Source organism: Chlorocebus sabaeus, chromosome 17 (assembly GCF_047675955.1).
Source record: "Chlorocebus sabaeus isolate Y175 chromosome 17, mChlSab1.0.hap1, whole genome shotgun sequence".
Classification (NCBI taxonomy): Eukaryota; Metazoa; Chordata; class Mammalia; order Primates; family Cercopithecidae; genus Chlorocebus; species Chlorocebus sabaeus.
This window is the reverse complement of record NC_132920.1, coordinates 58285452-58311130: the sequence shown is the minus strand read 5'-3', so window position 1 is coordinate 58311130 and position 25679 is coordinate 58285452. Positions and strand designations below refer to the sequence as shown.

The window sequence follows — 25679 nt, the reverse complement described above, 5'->3', positions numbered from 1 at the left end:
AAAACACATATTCTGATAAAAAAAATATCTATTCATACAGAAACAGCTCTCAAAACTCAATAAACAAACACCAATTTAAAAATGGGCAAAAGTTTGAAGAAATACTTTACCAAATAAGATAGATGGCACACAGCACATCAAAATATGCTCCACATTATAATTAAGTGCAAATTAAAACCACAATGTGGTATCACTAAATATATATTAGACTGGCAAAAAAAAAAAAAAAAAAATGTGCTGCTGGGAATAAGAAGCAGCTGGAACTTTTATACATTGATGGTTACACTAAATCTGAATTACAGTTTAGAAGCTTTTTGTAACGTTAAGCATGTACTTATCATATGACCCCACAATTTCGTAAGTGAAATAAAACTTATGTTTGTCTGAATCTTGTATGTGAATATTTATAGCAGCCTTATTTTTAATCCCTGAAAACCTGGAAATAATGCAATTTACTTTCAATAATGAATGGATAACCAATCTATTATACACTCATAAAATCAAATACTACTCATCAAGAAAAATAAACTTACACATGATAAAAATTAATCTCTAATGTATTATGTTAAATAAAATAAACTGAATTAAAATGGCTACATGTTACATAACTTTATTTGTTGATATTCTGGAAAACGCAAAATCATGGAACAGAAATTTGTTCAATGAGACCACCATGGATGACTGAATGGGTTGGACGATGAGACCATTTCATGTAGATGAGAGGTAACTCTACCTCTTATAAAGTGAGAGAAGGTTGATTGTGAAAGAAGAATTGAGGACTCTGTGATAACAGGTGCATTCCTCTGTTGATTATTTTTCGGAGTATATAGGGACATTAAAGACTGGACACTGTTCACTTTAGAACTGTTTGATCTTGCACATCTCTTGGAATGTCTTTGTTGTACCCTTAAAGGTACATGCAGGCTAGCTGATCACCACTACTCCAGTGTATTAGCCTGATTAAATGTCCCTATGCAAAGGCAAGTACAACTCTACCAATTAGCTACATTTTTATTTCTCCCAGGAGACTTGGAGTTCCTTAACAACAAAGATAATATATTATTTGTCTTCTATCATCTAGGTGTTATGCAAAGTCACAATAAACTTCACAAATATATGAATTGAGTGAGTGAATCTATAATTCTAATGACTCGAATGAAGCTTAGAATTTTGGTTAGCAATGAAAGAAATACGTCACGCACTTGCTGAGGTCTATGGTTCACAGAACCCCAACGTACATCAAGAACTATATCAAAACACCTCATGTACCCTTCAAATATATACACCTACTATGTACCAACAAAATTTTAAAAATAATAAAGCTCTGAAAATAATTAATCAAATTACAAAAAAAATTAATCAGATTACATAGATGTGGTTAATTTTGAAATTGTTGCTTTTTCATGACTATAAACATTTCTTATAACAAAATATTACCTGATTTATTGATACATTCTTTTCCAAGTAGTTTGTTCACAGTACAATAGAAGTTATCAGTGCAAAGACACTCTTTAAATCGGAAATTGCTTTCCACTAAGTACTGGATACTCAGGTTACAGTATGCTGAATTCTTCATCTTGCAGGGGTCACCTGGATCTTATAATCAAACACATAACACTATAGATATGAATCTTATTATAATTTTGGACTCTTCCTCCCCAAAGGACTTTTAACATATTAATCTGAATAATTAATTAATATGGTAAGATTATCTGGGGTTGCTGCAGGATGCCCATTTAAGTGACTTTAAAAAAAAAAAAAAACATGTATTTTCATTGAATATTTTCCATAATGTACTTTCTATATTAAAACTTGCTGCATTTCGAAATAGCTTTTTCCTACCTAGAACATCATTTCTTGCTTTTCAGTAAAAATAAGGCTACTCTTACACGAGGTGACCAGAATGCTTTCTAATCTTAGTGTTTTATCAGCTTATCTATTTTATTAGCTATTTTGTCATAATCTGATCTTTCATTTTCATGTCATTGTAAGACTATAGTAAGAGGAGTGCAAGTGGCTTTAAATTTATCATTAAAAATTATGTGGTGCTGGCACATAGCACTCAACAAATATTATTGAATAAGTCTTTGATAATTACCAATATTTCTTTTTCTGAATTAATTTAAAAATATATATTCCTCTACCTGAACATTTTCTTTTAATTATTCTGAATAAAAATACTTGAGTTTATTTCATTTGTACATTTGAGAATATGTATATTTCAGCTTCATACATAAAATAATTATGCAAATATTATTGCAATTTACTTCAAATGACTTGCTATTTGTAAACTGAAATTAATAAATAAGTTACTATTTGTGATGCCTAAATATAATATTTTGACAGCATATTTTAAATTGCCTTATAAAATGCAGCAAGAAGTTTAATCATCAAAATAAATAGATTACACAATGTTCTACTGTATAAATTGACTCTGTTCTACTATAGAGTTTATTATATTTACTTTTAGTGAAAGGAGTCTTACCATAATGCTCTCATTCAATGCTTATTTAGCTACTTGAATATTCAAAATATATATATTTTTTCTTTTTAAGGAAATACAGGCTGGGCACAGTGGCGCACACCTGTAATCCCAGCACTCTGGGAGGCCGAGGCGGGCAGATCATGAGGTCAAGAAATTGAGACCATCCTGGCCAAGATGGTAAAACCCTGTCTCTATTAAAAATACAAAAATTACTATGTGGTGGCGTGCACCTATAGTCCCAGCTACTCTGGAGGCTGAGGCAGGAAAAAGAATTGTTTGAACCCGAGAGGTGGAGGTTGCAATGAGCCAAGCTCCAGCCTGGCAACGGAGCTATACTCTGTCTGAAAAAAAAAAAAAAAAGAAGAAAGAAAAACAAAAGAAAATAGCAGTCACTCTCCAATCTTCACATTCTCAACTCTTGAACCTCCCCACAAATGTTTGGAAGGTAGCACAAGCCAAAAACAAAACTGTAGCTTTACTTGTTCTTGACATAGAATTGAAAATACTGTATATATGTTTCAAGAATATAAAATGTACATTATACATGGACAAATACACAATTATTATAACAAATCTTATTTTTTCTGTTTTATCATTGACATATATAATCAAAATAACCTTTTATTTGAAAAAAAATACTGCCATGGTTCTGAGAAGAATGCATAAAATTGTAGCATTATACATGGCGTGAGAGGTAAGAAAATAATCTGAAACCTTGAATAATGCTGCCCTCAGCATCAGTAATTAAAGCACTTTAGTAATTAAGAAAATCCCTTTGTAATTAAATTTGCTAACACATGATTAAAAGTGAATCGATTGGGGGTCAAGACTGAGTAAGATACTTAGAGAAAAACTTAGTTCTTAGGATAATAACAGAATATCAAATCCTATTTTTATCTTAGTAAAATAAATCATTTGAGTGTATTCTTAGCAACTTGTTTACCTGAATCATTGCAGGCATCTTCCATTATTCTCCAAGCATGTTTACATCCATTTGTATCATGTAGGCATTGCTCTCTTAAATATGTGCAATTATTGGTTTGGGAAGTGTATTCATTTTCCAAGCTTAGCCCCAAAGCTTGAATAACAACAACAACAAAAACAAGTTTGTAATATAAGTTTGGCATCCATTTTCTTCAAATATAAGTTATTCATGATAAGGAGCAGAATTATGGAAAACAACATGTAGTGAAATTATTGATGGTAGGAATAACCTTAACCTCCTCTCTAGCTGTAGATCTATACTTCTTTCTATAGATTCTTAAATGAATTACTTTAAATTTGCTCATTTTGACTTCTCATCATCTATTCTTCAATTATAAATTATTTTTATTACTATTGTTCCATTAAAACTGCTCTTAAAAATGTCTCTACCCCTTTAAAGTCTAACTTAATGGTTTTAAACTTTATCTTGCCAGTGAGCATTTTGTTGACTTTTTGTTTTTGAAACTTTTCCTTTGCCAGTCCTCCCTTCTTGTTCTCTTGATACTTATCCACTTTGTATTTTCTGACCACAGCTAAAATTCTTCCCAGGATCATTTTACTTTTCTAGTAAAGTACAATTTTAGCTTAGGTTCTCTTCTCAGACCTCTTCTATTTTCATTTTATACATTCTCTGCAGAAAATTCCATGTACTCTTATGGTTTGAACTAAAGTCTGATGATTCTCAAATGTATAATTCAATCTCAGTATTTCCAGTGTTCCAGTCATAGATACGTAATTGTTGTCTCTACCTGAATGTTTCAGAAACACTTTCACAGGGTCTTCATCATCATTGTTCCACTGTGGTCCACTCTACTTCATCCACAATGCCACAATTAATATAAGCACCAAAACTAGAAATCTTGGTTTTGTGGTGGACTATTTTCCATTCTAACTTCACTCTCCCATATTCATTCTTGCTAAATTTGTTGACTTTCACTTTGAGCATTTGTTTAACTTATTAGTCAGTCTACCTCCAGTTTGAATCTTATTCAGAACCTTATTCAGATAGGCTCTGTATAACCCCTAATCTACCTAATGCACTATTCTAGTCTTGCCATTTTTCTGTTTATATCCTTTAAACGATTTCTCATATCAGGGCTCTCATATTCCTCACCATGTGCAAACTGGAAGACCTCAAGCATTTATCATTTCCCAAATGATCCATGTTGTCTTACACCTCTGCGTACATACTGTCTGGTTCCTGATGAGCATTTTCTTTCTTTTTCTTCTGGAATAACCCTTTTTGTTGTTTAAAACTGAACACAATTATTAGCTATTTTCTGGAAACTTTACTTGAATTCTATCCTCCCCTTTTTCCACACTTAAAATGAATTTGACATCTTTCATCCACTTACTAGAACTGTAGGGATCCCCCAATTACAGAATGTACTGTTCCGTAGTGTATATATTCATGTGCTTGTTTCCACCACTGGATTGTACAGCTTCACCCACAGACATTAAGGATAATTTATAACTGTATTTTTGTCATCAAACACAATTATGCAGTATAGGTATTCAATAAATGAATACTGACTTATACCCAACTTATTAGTTGTTTATATATAAGATATATAAAAATAACTGATAACATCTAAAAAAATAATACCTTCCAGATATTTACAAGTTACTTTTGCTAGAGGAGAAATACAACAAATTTTCCAAAAACAAGCAAGAAAATAGCAATGTTAATTTAATGTGTTACATAAGTTAGTCAAATTGATTCTGCACACATATGAACTGACACTAGCCAAATCAATTAATAGAAAAAAATATGGGGATTGCAGTTGTGTTACAGAGATAGTTACAGTAACTGTCATCAAGAGAGTCAAGCTATAACTAAATAAAAGTGAAATTATTTGAATTTTTAAATGCTGTTGTTAATCATGAATCACCTGTGACAATATAGAGTGATCGGCTTCAAGTAAGGCCTCGAAATCTTTTTTTTTTTTAAATCTTACCTCTTTCCAAATCTCATCTTATAAGAAGAATCCAAGACAACTGATTGGACCATATGTACTACTTGCTGGGTCACTGCACTTGGAGATTAGGCCCATGGGTGTAGCTTGGTAACATTTTCCTTGCTGAGGGCTGGAGTGGAAATGGACATATCAGCTTTCTGTTTTCTCATGTGTTCATGGACAACCACATCTAGCTAAGCCCTTGTACTCTTTAGTTGGCAAGCCCAGAGAAAGAAAAAGACGATCCTTTTGATCCTAGCCCAAAGTTACTTGGTCAAATCCAGTTTTCCAAAGACCCAGAAATAGGAATTTGAAGTCATAAACTCAACTTATAAGAAAATGGTTATTAATGCCATTAATCATTATATCTCGTGAAAAGCCCCCTCAAGCATCTTATAAGTGATAATTTCCTGGATATATCAAAATTTCATCAGTACTTCAGAGCAATAATCACTTGGAAATACTACATGTTATCTTCCCCAATTATGTTTTACTTCCTTACACATTTTCAGTTTTTGGTTGAACAAGCTACTTAATAGATTATTTTATAGGATTTTCCACACCTTCTACTCAGACAAAATATTGACTCAGCTAAGAAAACCACCTCAATGATTTGGTCCACAAGAATCAGAAATATAACTTTACCTTTCCAAAATCTGCCTTATTCATCCCTGACTATGATTTGTGATTTTATATTTAACCTAGGATTTTTCAAGAATTTTCCTGTAATGCTTAATGAAAAATAACTTCTATTTTTGGATAATGCTGCAAATTATATCACTCTTTTAAAGACGTATAGGACTCATTATCCTATTAAATGGTCTGAGTTTTTAAAATTCATTGTTTTCCACATTTCTTTGCCAACAGACATTTTCCTCATTATAAGACCTATTTAATGTCAAACAAGCATTCTAAAAAATATAATATGGGAAATGTTGGTACAACCTATCAAATAGTATAATTTTAGTTCTAACAATGTTAAGAAATTATTTCCCTCCTTCATGCAACCTGGCGTCAAGTTAATTTAGAAGTAAAAGATGAAAATAAGAGGCCATTGCCTTTTCAACTGAGGTCATAATGAGTCTGTAATGTATTTTGTGAGCTTCATTATGTTGCTGCCTGATCTATAAAAATTATAGTTTCCTATATTTCTCTTTACAACAAAAAAGAACTTTAGAAATATTAACAATCTTTATAAAAATAAGAAAATATTTTAGGAATAATTACAAAAAGCAAAATTCTGGAATAATGGAAGACTATTACTTAAACCAAAGAAAAACTGAAAATATATAAGGGATTTCTCTCCTTAACTTGTTTCCTTGACTTGATATGACTCTCCTTTTATTTTCAATACAATTTAAAGTAAACATTGCTTTCTTGCCCACAAGTATGCCTTTATTCATCAAGTGTATATTAGTTTAAAGGTAAAATGTCATATTTTTAAAATTACTATCTAGCTACAATTACAATTATTCCTTTTCTGAATTCAGTTTATAGATTCTACCAAATGCTAAAGAAGCTATAAAATATTCTCCAGTCACACATCTAGCAAATACATTTCCATGGGTTCTGCATTAAATAAAAATAAATTATTTTTCATCAACACCTTATAATACATTCATCGGCTCCAATACATGAGAAGTAAGTCCACACTTGAGTTCTAGATCATAAAAATTAATCAAAATATGAAGCATTTTGATATGGTGTTAATTTGTTTTATTTCACTAAATTACTTCTAGTTAGCAAATATTAACACTGTAGGTAAACTGAATGGTTTGAATTAACCTTATTTTTATTAATAAAATAAAAGCAAAATAAATAAAATAGATAATAGTTTGAAATTTTTCATCTTATAACTTGTAAAAAGATACTGGAAGGTTTTATTTCTAAAAGGTTCTAACACATGTGTGAATTCCATCAATCCTAATAAATAACTCAAAGTCATTGGGTTACTTTATACAATAAGACAGAAACAAGCTGAGAGATTAATGCAATTATCATATTCTGCATTATCCATAGAGTTAGAAATAAATGAGTAAAAGTGAGCGTACATTTTTGCAAGAGGAATAAACCATGGTAAAGTATAAATTTGTAATTTACTTGGTACTTCATATTATAAACTCCTGTTAAGCTTAAGTGTAATAGTGTTCAGTTTACAAAGAATTAGCATTATGAATAATTCGGATAAACCAGAAGCACCATTCACTTACCCAAGAAAATAAGCACTATCATGCTGGACAACTCACGGCTGTTCACCTGGAAAAAAAGGCAGATGTGTTTCTTCTGACAACTTTCTTAACAGTAACTGTACAGAATAAGGCTTCAGCCTCGGTGTTTGCTTCCTAAAGGCATTACCAGTTCAAGTCAGCTTCCTGGGTCATTTCCTCCCTAGTGTTTCCTAAGCTGTGAACTGTTCTAATTATATTCAAATTCAATTATTCTCCTGAGGGTGCTGGTCTTGGATAGTAGGATATTATGCCTCGAAGAAAGCCCATGAGCCAAATACTAAGAGAAATGACACATAATCTGCACATTCACGAAAAAGGTTTACTTTCCTTAACTAAAATACTACACTACTCAAAAGCCTCCCAAATATGACCCCAAATTTTCACAGACACTTGGGCATACTCAGTTTCCACTTTTCTAATTAGCCTCATTAAGGCAATTTCATGTCATTTGAGGAAACAGAAAAGCAGAAAAGGCATAATAGCCCTGGAAAATGTATGTGAAATCCAGGTTATACTAGAATTAGCCTGATATACTTCATACATACTGGGAAGCTGCTTCCCAAACTATGTTGTATTACATGTGCCACAAACTCCAGTATGCTTAAAAATTATGCCACTTCAGCTACAGTATCTAATACCCTCCAAATACAGCTACAGTGTTAAAAAAAAAAAAAAAAAACCCTCTTCCCAGTGATGCAGAAATTTCATGTTCCACTGGAAAGATAATCATCTACATTTGTGCTCATCCCTTGACAACTATTTTTTTTCCTAGTTTCAATGAAGGGACTTATTTATCTTATGTCTTGGTTTGGCTATGACCTTCTTCATGTAAACCTACAGCATATCATCTTTCTCGGGGTGCCATGAGACTTCTATTTTTAAATCACCTGGAAGCCTTTCTATAATGAACGCTCAAAAAAAATATAAAATGCTGCTTCGGCAAGAAATTAAGAAGAGATAGGGATGGGAGAGAAGTATTTGTGCAGTTACACAACTGAGTTTTTGATTGTATATTGTTCATGTTTATTTTATGCTAGTAGAGAAGTTATACTATATTTCGTTTTCCGCAGGCATAATGAAAAAACACAGACTCTAGAGTCCAACAAACAAAAATTATAACACTGCTTTTCTCTGTAGATCTAGATGAGGGACTTAACTCTGGAAGTTATTCACTCCTCTGTAAAATGTGTTGATTGTGTTAATGCTTGCTGTAATATAAAGTATGTACATGAGGGGCTTACATCACACAAAAAATTGATTATATTACATTCACTGACTTAATTATTACATAACAGAATGATTATAATATCATAAAATTAATCAATCTTTTCTTCATTTCAAGAGATTGAGTAATTAAACTTTCCTAATGACTTCTACCAAGATAATTGTTCTTTCTGATATAAGCCAACTTAAAAGGACTTAAGCTAGGACAGACTTGGTTACTACCATAGTTGAAGAGTCCAGGGGAAGAATTGAATTCGGGCATGTTTTAAACTGTTTTTTTCTGGGTCTAAGTTGTTTGTTTCCTCCTGTCTCTTAGCTTCATTCTTCTCTACCAGTTCTATTCCCAGAAAGGCTATTTCCTTCTGGTGGGAAGACGGCTGTGAAGTCCTTGGCAAACATCCTTCTCTCTTAGAAAGCAGAGTAGAAAGTGTGATTCTTTTCCTATTAAAGTTGCAGAATTAAGTTACATCAATTCTAGATGTGTCAAGTGCCAATCAGTTTTACAAAAGGAACTTACCCCATGTCCAGTATCATAGATATAGGTTGTCAGTGGAGTTGGCCCTATTCAAAGCACAGAATCTGATGGTGCAGAAGGGGTGCATCACGAAGGAAAATTATAGTATTAGAAGAAGCAGCTGAAGGGATCTTGGGGCAGCAAAAACCACATACTTAGTAAAGCATCTAAGTACTGAGTTTAAGAACAAAAAACACAAGGAAAATAAACTTACGAAACAAAGGAAGAGAGTAACATATCTTTCTGTTCAAGGAAGGTGATATAATTATGATTTTCTAGAGTGCAGTGATACACAGATCCTGAATGTAAGACTCAGTGACTAGTGCTAATCTTTGCCAAACAAGTACAGTTGCTGAGGTCCATAACTTATAGGTATAGAAAGCACCTGTGGTCATATGGCTGCTTATCCAAAACAAAATAATATCGGCTGTATTACCATTGAATGCCTGTTCATTGAGCCATCAGTCCTCTTTGTGTATAGACTCCTTCTCAGAATAATATTTTAAGGGCAAAACATTTTTAAAAGAATATAAAGAAATTAAGATGTTAAAACATACTTGTCAAAATGTTTTAAATTTGTGATAAAGTAATATATATGCTTTATCATTGCAGAAGTAAATATCAAGATCCAAGTGAGTCTAAAAATACTATCGTTTCAGTGTAGTCATTATCATAGACCCTAATTTGAGAGAACTTCCACAAGTAAAATGTTATATAACAATATCTGTAATTTCTATTAGTGACAAAGATAGCACAGGAAGTACTAAATTTCAATAAGTTGAGTAAAGCGATAACACAATTTTACCCCAAGCAAATTATAGACACCTCAAATTAATAAAGCCCAATTTAATGTCAATGAAAATAATACTTTCATTTAAATGAAAGCTGCTATTGAATCAGAACATTTTAGAGATAGAATTATCAATTTTGATAGTTTCTAATTATAATGTGTGCCTGATTTTAAAATGTATTCTACATTTCAAGTAAAATGTTGTAATATATAAATGAAACAGAAGAAAGTACAGCTGCTCTGGTGGGAATTTTCATGAGTAGTCCTAAGCTCTACTTATTGGGCTTTGTAAGCACATCCACAGCTGCTACTGAGGCATCCAAAGGCTCTGAAATTCCCATTCAAAATTCCCTAAATTGATGTAATTGCTTTTGATAAACTTTGTTTTAGCTAACGTATCATTCTCATGACAGTTAAATGCACTAGACCTCACACCTTGGCAAAGGACAAGTAATATTTACTGAAAGACTTTTGTGTCAAAGACTCTACAAAAACAAAAATGAGGAACAGACACTAGTTGCATGAATTGGATAAACTAGAATACAAATTAAGCTACATAAAAAAAGAGAAAAAAAGAAAAAATATTAAATAAAACTCTGATAAATCAGTAAAAAACACTTCATATTAAAGGGCATTTCTTTTTGGAACATAAAGTTGTTTAAATCTTTTGTTCAATGACATTCGACTTCCTCCAATCACTTTTGCATTACCACTATATCTGTCTACTTAAAACTTTTGTAGCATGCTACTGTCTGGAGGAGTCTTTTCAGATCTAGCCAACCTAAAATTGACATTTCTGAAAAGAATACATACATACGTCATGAGTTTCTTGGCTAAAAGACCTGTAAACAGAGTTCTCAGACACCGAGTAATAAAAACAGACATGATGCAGTATTTTTTGGAGAAATTCAAAAATACTCTTGCGGTTTTTTATTGGAGGACCTCACCAAAATAATAAAATAATAATAATAATAATTAGGTTTACTTGATCACCTCACCATAACTTGCCCATCAAACTCCTCACTAACAGCCTGATGAGGTGTGGCCAGGAGTGGAGGGACAAGGCAGTCAAAATCGGGAGAAGCTGAGAAACCACAAAGAGGCAAGACTCTGAGGTTTGTTCTGCGGACTTCAGATGGACTAACATTACTGAGACTCAGTGGATGAAGAGGAAAATATAAGTGCTAATTATGGGTGGCCTTTTATGCTTCACCAAGAAGACTAACAGAAGAAAGAGAGGCTTTTGGTGAGTTCCAAAAGGGAGTAACCTGGTCGGGTTTTGAAAAATTGCTTAAGCAATGCTAAGGAAGATGGTTTGGAAACAAGGTAAATTGCCTGTCACGAAGCTATGTCAGTAGTTTAGGGGAGAATGACAAGGGCTGAACTAAAAGTAGCAATGATGAAGAGAAAATGGCAGGTACAAGAAATGTCAGAATTTAAAATTTCCAGGATCTGGAGACCAGTTGAGATGACAGGCAGGTTGAGAAGGAGGAGGAATGAATTCTTACTTTTGTTTTGTGTGACTTGGTGTTGGTTGTCACCATTTATCAAGGCACAAGGCTCACAATTCAGTGCTCTATACACAAAATCATTCAATCCACTGATTAAGTTAAAAATTATGATTAAACAGCCATTCCTTTGGCTCATGTCATCATTTGGGAAGACAGGCTGTCTGTCTTCAAGAGAACCAAAACAGCTCCAAAATATAAGATTGCCTTAGAGGATTAGTATTAAGTTCTGGCCCTCAATCTAGCAGGAAATCAAGAATGGATTCATTTATTATTTATTTTTTAAACAATCATATTAATTGAAGTATTAATGATATCACCAATTTATTTACTTATTTAAAAAAAAAAGCTAAATGCTAGCCAGTATCTTAACGTAGGTATGCTAACATAAAAATGGCAGGTAAAAATGTTTAAAGAGGATTAGTTCCATAATTCATTCTATATAGCCTGAATATTTAATGGTATCAGATTAGAATAAATCACATGTATCCCTCTTCATGATAAGAAGGTATATGTCATATTCTTTCTTTTTTGGGTAAATTAATATACTCAATCATATCAGTCCAATTTGGCTGAGACAGTGGTCTCCCCTTTCAGCTAAAATGGAGCGAGTCTCCGTGGTTGTGTTTTGTTGATGGTTGTGTTACTCTATTAGTTGGGTCTGATTTTCAGAAGTTTGTTACATCTCTAAGACCATAATTAAAATGAACTATTAAAAAGCATTCTTAACTCCTTTAAATTCCTCATTGTAACTCGTTTGCTGCTCTCTGTTTCCCATTTTATGTTACTATTAGAGTCTAGTGCACATTCTAATTATCACCGTGAAAAGACGTTATGTACCTGCTGATTCAGCAAGGTTATTACTAAATGAAGGAAGACCAACATCTTACCAGATCACCTCAAAACATTATACATTTGTATTCACATTTAATGTTTTAGTCCTCTTTTTTATAGAAGGTAGTAACCTTTGAATTGTGGCCAGACACTGCCAACATTGTCTTTCAGAGAGATGACTTAACGGAGGTAGTGTATGGTCCTGCTGAATTCCAGATTGGGCAATTTTGTAAGGCCAGTTCTCTCAATGATACACTGGAAAGGGGCTCTGGACATTCCATGGGGGAGATGTCTAACAGTAACATAAAAGGATTGTTAATAAGTTGCCCTGGCTACCAAAAACAGATCTATAACTGTTATAATGATCTTTTCCTTTTCAAAATAGTTTTTAAATTGTAAAGTTTTGGTACTTACATATATAGCATTTGAAAAATATAAGAAATAAAAGTAGCCAGGTGTGGTGGCTTACGCCTGTAATCCTGGCACTTTGGGAGGCTGAGGCAGGTGGATCACCTGAGCTCAGGACTTCGAGACCAGCCTGGCCAACATGGTGAAACTCCGTCTCTACTAAAAATACAAAAATTAGCTGGGCACGGTGGCGCATGCCTGTAATCCCAGTTTCTCGGGAGGCTGAGGCAGGAGAATCGTTTGAACCCAGGAGGCGGAGGTTTCAGTGAGCCGAGATAGTGCCATTACACTCCAGCCTGGGTGACAAGAGTGAAACTCAAAAAAAAAGAAAAGAGAAAAAAAAAAAAAAAGGAAAGAGAAAGAGAGAAAGAGAGAGAGAGAAAGAGAGAAAAGAAAGAAAGAGAGAGAGAAAGAAAGAAAGGAAAGAAAGAGAGAGAGAGAGAGAGAAAGAAAGAAAGAAAGAAAGAAAGAAAGAAAGAAAGAGAGAGAGAGAGAAAGAAAGAAAAGTATTTGTATTTAAGATACCCAGATGTATCTACTGTTACTTGGTGATGAACTTTCTTTAAACTGTTTTCCTTAGACGGATGTCAGCAACATGGCAGAACAGGAAGCTCCCGGCACTCCCAATACTCACAAATGCACAGAATGAATATCTCAATTAATTCCCTCTGAGAGAAAGTCAGAAATAAGTTGAGAGACTCCTGCCTAGCAGGCAAGAAAGAAAACATGCATGGCCGGGCGAGGTGGCTCACGCCTTTAATCCCAGCACTTTGTTTGGGAGGCCGAGGCTGGTGGATTATTTGAGTCCAGGAGTTCTAGATCAGCCTGGATAACATAATGAAACCCCGTCTCTACCAAAAATACAAAAATTAGCTGGGAATGGTGGTGCGCATCTGTAGTCACAGCTACTCAGGATACTGAGGCAGGACAATCACATGAACCAGGGAGGCGGAGGCTGCAGTGAACTGAGATTGTGCCACTGCACTCTAGCCTGGGCAACAGAACGAGACTCTTGTTTCAAAAAAAAAAAAAAAAAAAATCCAAATAAAACCAAAACATGCACTTCAAATGGGTAGACAAATCTGAGGCATACTTGAGCATGGACCCCTTTCCAGGTACTTCACCACATAACTGAAATCACTAACACTCAGATTCTCCCTGTGGAGAAGACTGGGACCTCACATATAGCACCCCAGTTATAAGGTGCCCAACAGTTTGGCTCTTAATTCACCAACTCTGGGAGTTAGAGAATTAGGCTTACACAAGTTTATTTAGACCACAGGAAAAAAGTGGCAGTTTTATATGTGTGTGCAAGCACTTTTTCAGGGGCTTTAAAGAGACAGGCCTCAAAAGTACCACTACCTGTTTCTCCCTGGAAGGTATACAGCATACTCCCCTAGTGGCTACTTGACAGTCTGGTTTCTAACTAACACCATCTGAGAGTTAAAGGGGCAAGCAAAAAGTAGCTCTCTAACAGCCTGAGCAGTAGCTTAGCACTTCCTGAGACTCTTCCTCCAGCTCAACGTGGCAATAATCCTAGTTCTCCCAATTCTCTCTGGAAGGAGTGTGTTCACCCACAAAATGCTCTAACTTTTACAGCATTTACCAGAAATACTATATCCCAAAACTTCTGGCTCTAAGAGCAGAAGAGACTAGGCATCTACAAGTCTCCCTAGATCACAGAACAAAGAGGTGGTTTTAAACAGGCATGCAAACTCTTCCAGGAACAATATCTCTTGGGAGCAGTATAGAACAGGGGCTAGAATGCACAGCTCCTTTTCTTTTGTTTGTTTGTTTTTTGTTTTCTCTCTAGCAGCTTACTGGACACTCATCAACAACTAGACAGCTTAACCTCCAGCTTGCATCAGGGAGCTAACAATGCAGACTAAGAGTAGCTCTCAGGTAGACTAAGCAGAAAGTTGGCATGTCCCCAGCCTATTTTTCCTAGAAAGAGTTTGTTCACACACCAAGTGTCACAACTTCTATAGCTCTATTTATTTCTTCCATTATTTTACAGTCTACCTATTCTTGAAAAGAGTTTGTTCACAAATTAAGTGTCACGACTCTATAGTTCCCACCCAAAGGACTGAATTCTTAACAGCCTAAGCTTAGGAGTGGTGGGGCTTTGCATTCCTAACTTACTCTAGATCGCAGATAACAAAGACAAACAATGGCTCCACTTCCAAAGGCTATGTTCCCAGAATCAAAAAGTGTGGCCTGAACACAAATACAGGCAGTTTCCATAGAACTTCTCCCTGGCTTCGTGCAGAGAGAGTGGAGAAATAACACCTGCACCCAACTTCAACATGAGGATAGAAGGAACTGGACCACACATCTAACACTTGCATTAGAAATTTCTGGCCACACCACATTTTGAAAGTCTGGCCTCTATCTTACAGTTCACAGAGTATTGACAGGACATGGCATATCCCAATCTCCTGGGAGTCACCAATAACAGAAACAGTGGCCTGGACAAACACAAAGCTTTGAGAAGCACGTTAAAATTTTTTGTCAAATGGACTAGTGGTATTTTTCTTCTACACAGGTCCTGTTTGATAAGACTGGGAAAGGCAGCTGTCTTATCCAACGTGCAGAAAACAACACAAGAGTCCAGGAAACTAAAGAAACAAGAAATATATATTTCAAATAAAGAGCAAAATAAATGTTCAGAAATTGACCCAAGTGAATGAAAGAGATGTAATTTACCTACCAGAGAATTTAAAATAATGATTATAAAGACTGTCACTAAGGTCCAGAGAGAAACGCAAAAACAAACTGAGAACTTTAACAAACGGAAAGTATATAAAAGTATCAATCAAATCTTAGAGCTGAAGAATATTAAGCTAAACTGAAAAAATCAACAGAAAAGTTCACCCGCAAATGAGATTAAGCAGAAGTAAAACATCAATGAACTCAAAGACAAGTCACTGGAAATCATCCAATCTGAGTAGCAAAAAGGAAAAAGAATGAAAAAGAATGAATACATCTTAAGAGACATACTGACACCCTCAATCAGAGCAATATACACATTATAGGTGTTTAGAAGGAGGAGAGAAGGACAAGCACAGAACATATTCAAAATATAATGGCAGAAAATTTCCCAGTACTGGGGAAGAAAATAGAAAGCCAAATACAGGAATCCCAAAGAATACCAAAGAAAATGAATCCAGATAAATCCACACCAAGTACCTATATATCATGAAATACTGTGAAGCCATAAAACAGAACAAAATCATGTCTTTTTCAGCAACATGGATAGGCTACTGGAAGGTATTATCCTATGCAAATTAACACAGAAACAGAAAAACAAATATTGCACGTTCTTTCACATAAGTAGGAGCTAAACGTTAGGTACACACAGACATAAATACAGAAACAATTGACACCGTGTGCTCCAAAAAGGGAAAAGGAAGGGTCCAAGAGCTAAAAAAACCACTTCCTATTAGATACTATATTCACTATCTGAGTGGTGGGATCAACAGAAGCACAACACCACACAATATGTCCCTGCAGCAAATCTGCACATGTACCCCCTGAATCTAAAATTTAAAAAAGGAAAAGAAACCCACGTCAAGGCACATCATAACAAAACTGTCAAAACTTAAAGGTAGAGTATGGAAAGCAGTAAGGGAGAACTGAATTGTCACATTTAAGAGAACTCTGATAAAACTATCAGCAAAATTCTCAGCATTAACCTTGAAAGCTCAAGGGAGTAGGATAATATATTCAAAATTCTGAAAGAAAAAACCTGCCAATCAAGAATAGTATACCTAGCAAACCTGTCTTTAAATAATGAAGGGTGTTAAAGACTTTCTCAGAGAAACAAAGGCTGAGTTTGTCACCATCATACCTGCATTATAAGAAATGCTAAAGGGAGTTCTTCAAGCTGAAGGAAAAGAATGCAAAATGTAAAATAGAAACATGAAAACATGTGAAGGTATAAAATGCACTGGTAAAATTAATGGCATTTTTCAAATCCAAAACATTCTAAAATTGTAATGATGGCAAACACATCAGGATTTCTCTAGTATAAGGGTTAAAAGGCAAAATTCTTAAAAGCAACTACAGCTACAATAATTTGTTAAGTATACATATGGTTAAAAGATGTAAAGAATTACACCAAAAACATTAAATTTAGAAGGAGGAGAGTAAAAGTACAGACTTTGTGTAAGTGATCAAACTTAAGTTATTATCAACTTGGCATAGCTTGTTATAGGTATAAGATGATTCATGTAACCACAAAGTACGAGCCTATAATAGATACACAAAATATTTTGAAAAATTCAAAATATATCACTACAAAAAGCAAACAAATCCCAAATAAAGAAAACAAGAGATAAGGAAAAAAATGTAGGATCTAGAAAACAACTTGAAAACAATCAAATGGAAGTAGCAAGTTCTCATCTATGAATAATTACTTTAAAGGTTAATGGATTAAATTCTGTAGTCAAAAGGCATACAGTACCATGATACATACCAAACAAGATCCAACTATATGGACCTACAGAAGACTTATCTTACCTTAAAGGACACTCACAGGTTGAAACTGAAGTGATGGAAAATGATATTCCAGGCAAATAAAAGAGAGCACGGGTAGCTATATTTATTTCACACCAAATAAACTTTAGGTTAAAAAAAAAAAAAAAACTGTAAAAAGGGATAAAGAAGGTCAGTGTATTATAAAAAAAAGATCAATGAATCAAGATAATATAACAATTGTAAATACATGTGTGCCCAACACTGAAGCACCTAAATATATAAACCAAAGATTAAGAGATCTGAAAAGAGACATAAGTGCAGCACAATAATAGTAAGTAATTTTAATATCCCACTTCCAACACAGAACTACTAACTAGACAAAAAATTAATAACAAAATATTAGACTTGAACTATACTTATACCAATGGAGTAAACAGACATATGCAGAACATTTCATCCAACAGCAACAATATATACATTTTTCTCAATTACACATGTAACATTCCCTAGGATAAATCGATAGACCACAAAACACATCTTAACAAATATCAGAAGATCAATATTATATCAAATATCTTTCTCAATCACAAAGGTATGACGCTAGAAATCAATAACAAGAGGAACCAAGAAAAATTAGCAAATACATGCAAATTAAATGACATGCTCCTGAAAAACTATTGAATCAAAGAGGAAATTTAAAAATTAATTTTAAAAATATTTAAAGAAAAATGAAAATACAACATACTAAAATTCATGAGATTCAGCAAAAGTGTTTCTAAGAGGAATGTTTGTAATACTAAATGCCTACGTCAAAAGAGAGGGTGAAAGAGGGAGAGATTTTATATAAACAACTTAATGTTACCTCTCAAGGAATTAGTAAAAGAAGAACAATCTAAGCCTAAAGTTAGTGGAAGAAAAGAAACATTTCAGAGCAAAAATCAATGAAACAGAAATTAGAAAACCAATACAAGAGATCAATAAAGCTAAGGGTTGGTCTTCCAAAAAGACAAACAAAATTGACAAACCTTAGCTAAATTAACTACGGCAGAATAGAGGTGGTTCAAATGAACTAAATCAGAAATGAAAAACGATATCACAATTGATAATACAAAAATACAAAGGATCTTATGAGACCACTATGAACAATTATATGCCAACAAATTGGACAATGGAGAGGAAATAGATAAATGCTTTGATACATAACCTTCCAAGATCAAATCATGAAATTAGGAATATAAACGGAACAGTAATGAGCAAGGAAATTAAATCAGTAATGAAAAGTCTGCCATCAAGGAACAGCCCAGGAAAAGATATTTTCATAAACATATTCTACCCACATTTAAAGAAGAACTAATAATAATTATTTCCATACTCTTCAAAAAATTGAAGAGAAGGAAACACTTCCACAATCATTTTGTAAGGCCAACATTAGCCTGAGACCAAAGTCAGACTAAGAAACTAACAGAAAAGAAAATTACAGGTCAGTATTACTGATGAATATGGATGCAAAAATCCTCAACAAAATACCAAAAAGTATATTCAACAGTACATTAAAAGAATCATTCAACATGGTCAAATGGAATTTATTCCTGGGATGCAAGAATGGCTTACCATATGCAAATCAAGTGGGGATTGTTAATGGGTGCAAAAATATAGTTAGATAAAATGAATAAGACCTAGTATTTAATAGCACAACAGGATGACTACAGTCAATAATATTTCATTGCATATTTTAAATAACTAAAAGAATGAAAGTAAAATTCCCTAACACAAAGAAATGATAAATGCTTGAGGTAATGAATACTCCAAATACCCTGATGTGATTATTAAACATCATATGCCTGTATCAGAACATTGCATGTACTCCATGAAAATACATACATATTGTGTACTCATAATAATTATAAATAATATTTTTTAGATTCACTCTGCTTCTAGGTCTACAGATGTGGTTTTCTACCTATCACAAAATTAATTCATGGAAGTAAAAAAACAATTAAAAATGTGATTCACCATAGTAACAGAATGAAGAATAAAAACAATATAACCACCTCAATAGATGAAGAAAAATCATTTGAAATAATTTAACATCCTTTCATGATAAACTTTTGAATATCAGTTATAGAAGGAATATTTCTCAACACAACAAAGACCATATATAACAAGCCTACAGTGAACATCATACTCAGTGGTGAAAAGTTAAAGTGTTTTGGATCAGGAGCAAGACAAGGATGTCTGCTTTCATCAATTATGTTCAACATAGTACTGGAAGTCCTAGTCAAAACAACTAGGTAAGAAAAAAAAGCATTCAAATAGGAAAAGAAGAAATGAAATTGTTTGCTGATGACATGATCTTATATATAGAAAACCCTGTAAGACTCCACCAAAAATAATTGTTAAATTAACAAATTTAGTGAATTTGCAGAATACAATATCAACTTACAAAATCAGTATTATTTCCATACACTAACAGTATACAACCTGAGAAAGAAATTTTTTTAAAAATCCCATTTACAATAGTATCTTACACACACACACACACTCTCACTCATTTAGAAGTAATCAATGGAATATGATAGAAATAAACCCACATAACTATGGTTAGTTGATGCACACACACACGTAGGAGTAAATTCAACCAAGGAAATTAAAGTTCCATATACTAAAAACTATAAAACACTGTTGAAAAAACCCGAAGATGACACAAATAAATGAAAAGCTGGTCCATGCTCATGGATTAGAACAATTAATATTGTTAAAATGGTCATACTACCCAAAGCAGATTCAACGTAATCCCTATGAAAATTCCAATGCATTTTTCACAGAAATAAAAAATTGTAAAATATGTATGAAACTACAAATAGCCACAAATAAAAATCTTGAGAAAAAATAATGCTGCAGATATCACAGTATCAGACATTAAAACACATTACAAAGCCAGCAGCATGGTACTGGCATAAAACCAGACATATCAATCAATGGAATATGATAGAAAGCCCAGAAATAAACTCACATACCTATGGTCAATTAAATTTTCATAAAGATAACAAGATCAAACCATGGGGAAATGACAGACTTTTCAATAAATGTTGTTGGGAAAACTGGATATGCACACACAGAAGAATCAAAATGAACACTTATTTCAGCCCTTGCACAAGAATCAACTCAAAATGGATTAAAAACTTAATATAACATAAGACTTGAAACTATAAAACTACTAGAAGAAAACATATGGGGAAACCATCATGACCTGGGTATGAGCAGAGATTTCTTGACCCCAAAAGCACAGACAATAGCAGCAAAAATAGACAAATGGTATTGCATCAAACTAAAAAGCTTCTGCAGGAAGGAAAGGAAACAGTTAACAGGCTAAAGAGGCAACCCACAGACTGGGAGAAAATATTTGCAAATTACGCATTAGATAAAAGGCTAATATCTAAAATATGCATGGAACTCAAACTCTTCAATAATAAGAAAACAAATGATCCTATTAAAAATGGGCAGAGGACTTAAATGGATATTTCTCAAAAGAAAACATAAAAGTGGTTAAAAGATACATGAAAAAATGCTCAACATCTCTAATCATCAAAGAAATGCTAATTAAATCACAATGAAATATTATCTTATACCTGATAGACTGGCTATTATCAAAAAGATGAAAACAACAAGTGTTGATGAAGATGTGGAGAAGAGGAAACCCTTGCACATTGTTGATGGTATTGTAAGTTAGTACAGTTATTTTGGAAAACAGTATGAATGTTACTAAAAAACTAAAATTACTACACAGTCCAGCAATTCCACTTTTGAGTATATAGTCAAAGGAATTAATATCAGTATGTCAACAAGATGTCTGAACTCCCACATTCACTGCAGCATTATTAACAATAGCCAATATTTGAAAATAACTTAAGTGCCCACCAACAGATGAATGGATTTTGGCAATATGGTATATATAAACAATGGAATACCATTCAGCCTTTGAAAGGCAGGAAATTTTGTCATTTATGACAACATGGATGAACCTAGAGGACATTATGCTAAATGAAATAAGTCAGACACAAAACAACAAATACCACATGATCTCACTTACATGTGTAATTTTAAAAGGCAAACTGATAGAAATACAGAGTACAGTGATGGCTACCAAAGGCTATTATACTACATTGTAACTAAATGTAGTTTAAAAAGAATATACTTTATATTTCAAAATAGCTACAACAACGGATTTTAAATGCTCTCACCAAGAAGAAAAGATAAGCATTTGAGATGACAGATATGTTAATTAGCCTGATTTGATCATTCCACAAGGTATGTTTGCATCAACATGTAACATTGTATCCCGTGAATAAATACAATCACTATTTGTCTATTAAAGATAAAATATTACTGAAGAAAAACAAAAGATAGGCTAATTCCCCTTGAGGAGGGGTACTGAATACCACAGTAAGTGTGTATAGTAGTGATTCATCTAGCTGTTTCCCAAAGGGACCAACTGCCAGAATTTGGGCAATGGTAGTATCAGCATATGGATAAGAAGAATACCTAGATCTATTGTGGAATCTTAAAAAAAAATTCAAAAATGTTTTACTTCCATTTATTTATTAGATTTTTAAAGCATAATTTTTATATTTGTATACACATTTGGACATTAAAATGTAAATAGCCTCTATTATTCTTCTTGCAAAATCAAGAAAATAAAAAAAGTTCACCATGATATGACTACATATGTGTAAGCAATATTAATATTTGGCTACATTTCTTAGATTTTTGCCATATATACATATGCACCATATATATCATTTTTGAATGCAGAGATAGTATAGGATTATTCATTCATTAATTATAGATGAAAATAATGTGAACAAAGGCCTGGTGAAAGTTAACTTCAATTCTGAGTTTCCAGCTGACTATTTCCCCCAAACTTTCACATTTACTTACTGGATTTAAAGTGTTAATATATATATTTTTTAAGAAAACAGACCCTCCAAATTCTAAGTGTTAAAGCAGAAATTCAAGTGACTCAAATTCTGTGAAAAGAATATAAACATTATATCCATGTAACAATACATTTTTTGTGTCAAAATTACTCAGTTGTAAATGTGGTACATATACACCACGGAATACTATGCAGCCACAAAAAGAAACAAGAGCATGTCCTTTGCAGGGACACGGATGGATCTAGAAGCCGTTATCCTCAGCAAACTAACACAGGAACAGAAAACCAAACACTGCATGTTCTCACTTACATGAGGAAGCTGAATGATGAGAACACATGGTCACATGAGGGGTAACAATATAAACATACACTAGGGCGTGTCGGTGGGTCAAGGGGAAGGAGAGTATCAGGAGGAATAACTAATGAATGCTCAGCTTAGTACCTTAGTGATGGGTTGATCTGCATGGCAAACCACCATGCCACACGTTTACCCATGTAACAAACCTGCACATCCTGCACATGTACCCCAGAACTTACAAGTTGATGAAGAAAACAAGAATTATTCAGTTGTCTTTTGTGATTATACAAATAGCATATAAAAATAGTTAAAAAATAAAAAGAAAATTATAAATAATAAATTGAAAACATGCAATTAGCCTTCTAAAGATAAATGATGTAATATTTGATATATAGCTTTCAAATTTTTCTAGACATATTTGTAAACATATACCATATGTATCCTATACAGCTATACTCTACATAGTGTTCTGTAATTTGGTTTGCTCTCTTACCAATGCCCACAAAGACCTCTCCACGTCCGTATGTAAATAAGAAAACTGTCATACTGACATCTACCCAGTGTTCTATTATGATGCTTTAAACTTTATTTAACCCAATATTTATTCGTTTATTCAATAAATATTTATTGAACACCTATTACATACCAGGCCCAGTTTTTGCTTTAGAGATATGTATTAAGCCATCCTTGTATTGCTATAAAGAAATACCTGAGACTGAGTAATTTATAAGAAAAGAGATTTAATTGGCTCATGGTTCTTCCAGCTGCACAACAAGCATAGGGACATGCGTTTCTGAGGGAGGGTCTCAGGGAGCTTTTACCCATGGTGAAAAATGAAGCAAGAGCAGGTACTTCAGATGGCAAAAGCAGGAGCAAGTGAGAGGAAGTTCAGGGGATGTGCTACACAGTTTTAAACAACCAGATCTCGTGAAAAGTCAGAGTCAGAGCTCTCTTCTCACCAAAGGGATGGCCCAAGCCATTCATGAGGGATCTACCCCATGATCCACAAACCTCCCACCAGACCCCATCTCCAACACAGGGAATTACATTTCAACATGAAATTTAGGTGGGAACAAATATCCAAGATATATTAGATAGATAATAAAAGAGCTCCTCTTTTGGAGTTTATATTCTAGGTGATTAATGCAAGCATAAAAAAAAGTAAATACTATCTACATTAGGTATCTGTAACTCCAAGGAAAAGCATAAGGCAAGGCAAAGAAGATAAGATACAATGGAGTTGTGCAGTTAAGAATGACTATTTTACAATGGTCGAGTAAGTAAAGCAACTGCAGAAACAAGACACTCAGAATAAGTAATGAGAGATTACAGCTAGAGAGAAGAACGATTGCAAAAGCCTTGAGATTAAGTATGTGCTTGATGTGTTCACAGACCAGCTATTGGGCCACTGTGGCTGAGCAGAATGGGCAAAGGGCAGAATGGATAGGGGCCAGAGAGGCTGTGGGGATGGATGCTATGGGAATTTACAGGGATATAGTAAGGACTTCAGTTTTTTACCTGAATAAAATAAGGACCCCTTGTGTGCCTGCAATTGGTGGGTTCTTGGTCTCCCTGACTTCAAGAATGAAGCCACATACCCTCGCAGTGAGAGCTACCTTTCTTAAAGACGGTGTGTCGGGAGTTTCTTCCTTCAGACTTCAGATGTGTCTGGAGCTCCTTCTTTCTGGTGGGTTCGTGGTCTTACTGACAGGACTGAAGGTGCAGACCTTCACAGTGAGTGTTACAGCTCATGAAGGCAGCATGGACCTAAAGACTGAGCAACAAGATTTATTGCAAATAGTGAAACACCTACTCTTCCACAGCCTGAAAGGGAACCCAAGCAGGTTGCCGCTGACTGGCTTGGGCAGCCTGCTTTTATTCCCCTATCTGGCCCCACCCACATCCTGCTGATTGGTCCATTTTACAGAGAGCTGATTGGTCCGTTTTGACAGGGTGCTGATTGATGCATTTACAATCCTTTAGGTAGACACTGCTAGATCTAAAAGTTCTCCAAGTCCCCACTAGGTTAGCTAGATACAGAGTACCCATTGGTGTATTTACAAACCTTGAGCTAGATACAGAGTGCTGATTGGTGCACATACAATCATCCAGCTAGACATAAAAGTTCTCCAAGTCCCCATCCGGCTCAGGAGCCCAGCTGGCTTCACCTAGTGGATCCTGCACCGGGCTGCGGCAGAGCTGCCCGCCAGTCCCCAGAGGTCGCCTGCACTCCTCAACCCTTGGGCGGGCGGTCGATGGGACCGGGCGCCAGGGAGCAGGAGGCGGCGCCCGTCGGGGAGGCTCTGGCCAACGTGAAGGGGAGCGCTCAGACATGGCGGGCTGCAGGTCCCGAGCCTGCCCTGCGGGAAGGCGGCTGAGGCTCCGCGAAAAGTCGAGCACAGCGCTGTCGGGCCAGCACTGCTGGGGGACCTGGTGCACCCTCTGCAGCTGCTGGCCCAAGGGCTAAGCCCCCCACTGCCTTGAGCGGGGCCACTGGCCAGCCGCTCCGTGTGCGGGGGCCCGCCGAGCCCGTGCCCGCATCCGCCGGAACTCTCACTGGCGCTCCGGAACTCGCACTGGCCAGCAAGCGCTCCTAGCAGCCTTGGTTCCCGCCTGCGCCTCTCCCTCCACACTTCCCCGCAAGCAGAGGGAGGGGCCTCCAGCTTCAGCCAGCCCAGAGAGGGGCTCTCAGGGTGCCGTGGCGGGCTGAAGGGCTCCTCAGGCATAGCCAGAGTGGACGCCGAGGGCAATGAAGTGCTGTGAGGGCTGCTAGCACATTGTCACCTCTTACTTGGAGAGTATTGAGTAGTGACAGTTTTGTTGACATTTTTAAGGGGTTTTAATTGCTTTCTTGTTGAGAATAAACCATAGAGAATTAAGGTGAAAGTAGGAAACCTAGTTGGGAGGCTAGCAGGGTGCATTGAAATATAAGACCACGAAGATATTGAAAAAACAAACAGAAATGACTGAAGTGAAAGGGGAAATCCATAAGAACAGAGCATCCTAGAAGCCAAGTAAGGAAAGTGTTTCAGG

At 34.9% G+C, this 25679-nt stretch overlaps 1 protein-coding gene across 1 annotated transcript in view; it reads right to left on the bottom strand.

Annotated features, from left to right (window-relative positions):
• Nucleotides 1–25166, bottom strand: part of GFRAL (GDNF family receptor alpha like) — an 83426-nt gene extending 58260 nt beyond the window's left edge. Inside the window, exons 1-6 of the mRNA XM_073006077.1 lie at nt 24712–25166; nt 24263–24420; nt 7638–7683; nt 5428–5557; nt 3429–3563; nt 1438–1596 (exon numbers count right to left, since the gene is read on the bottom strand). Coding sequence (XP_072862178.1) covers nt 1438–1596; nt 3429–3453 — 184 coding nt within the window. The 5' untranslated portion in view covers nt 3454–3563; nt 5428–5557; nt 7638–7683; nt 24263–24420; nt 24712–25166. The remainder of the gene's footprint in view (nt 1–1437; nt 1597–3428; nt 3564–5427; nt 5558–7637; nt 7684–24262; nt 24421–24711) is intronic.
• Nucleotides 25167–25679: the final 513 nt, after the last annotated feature.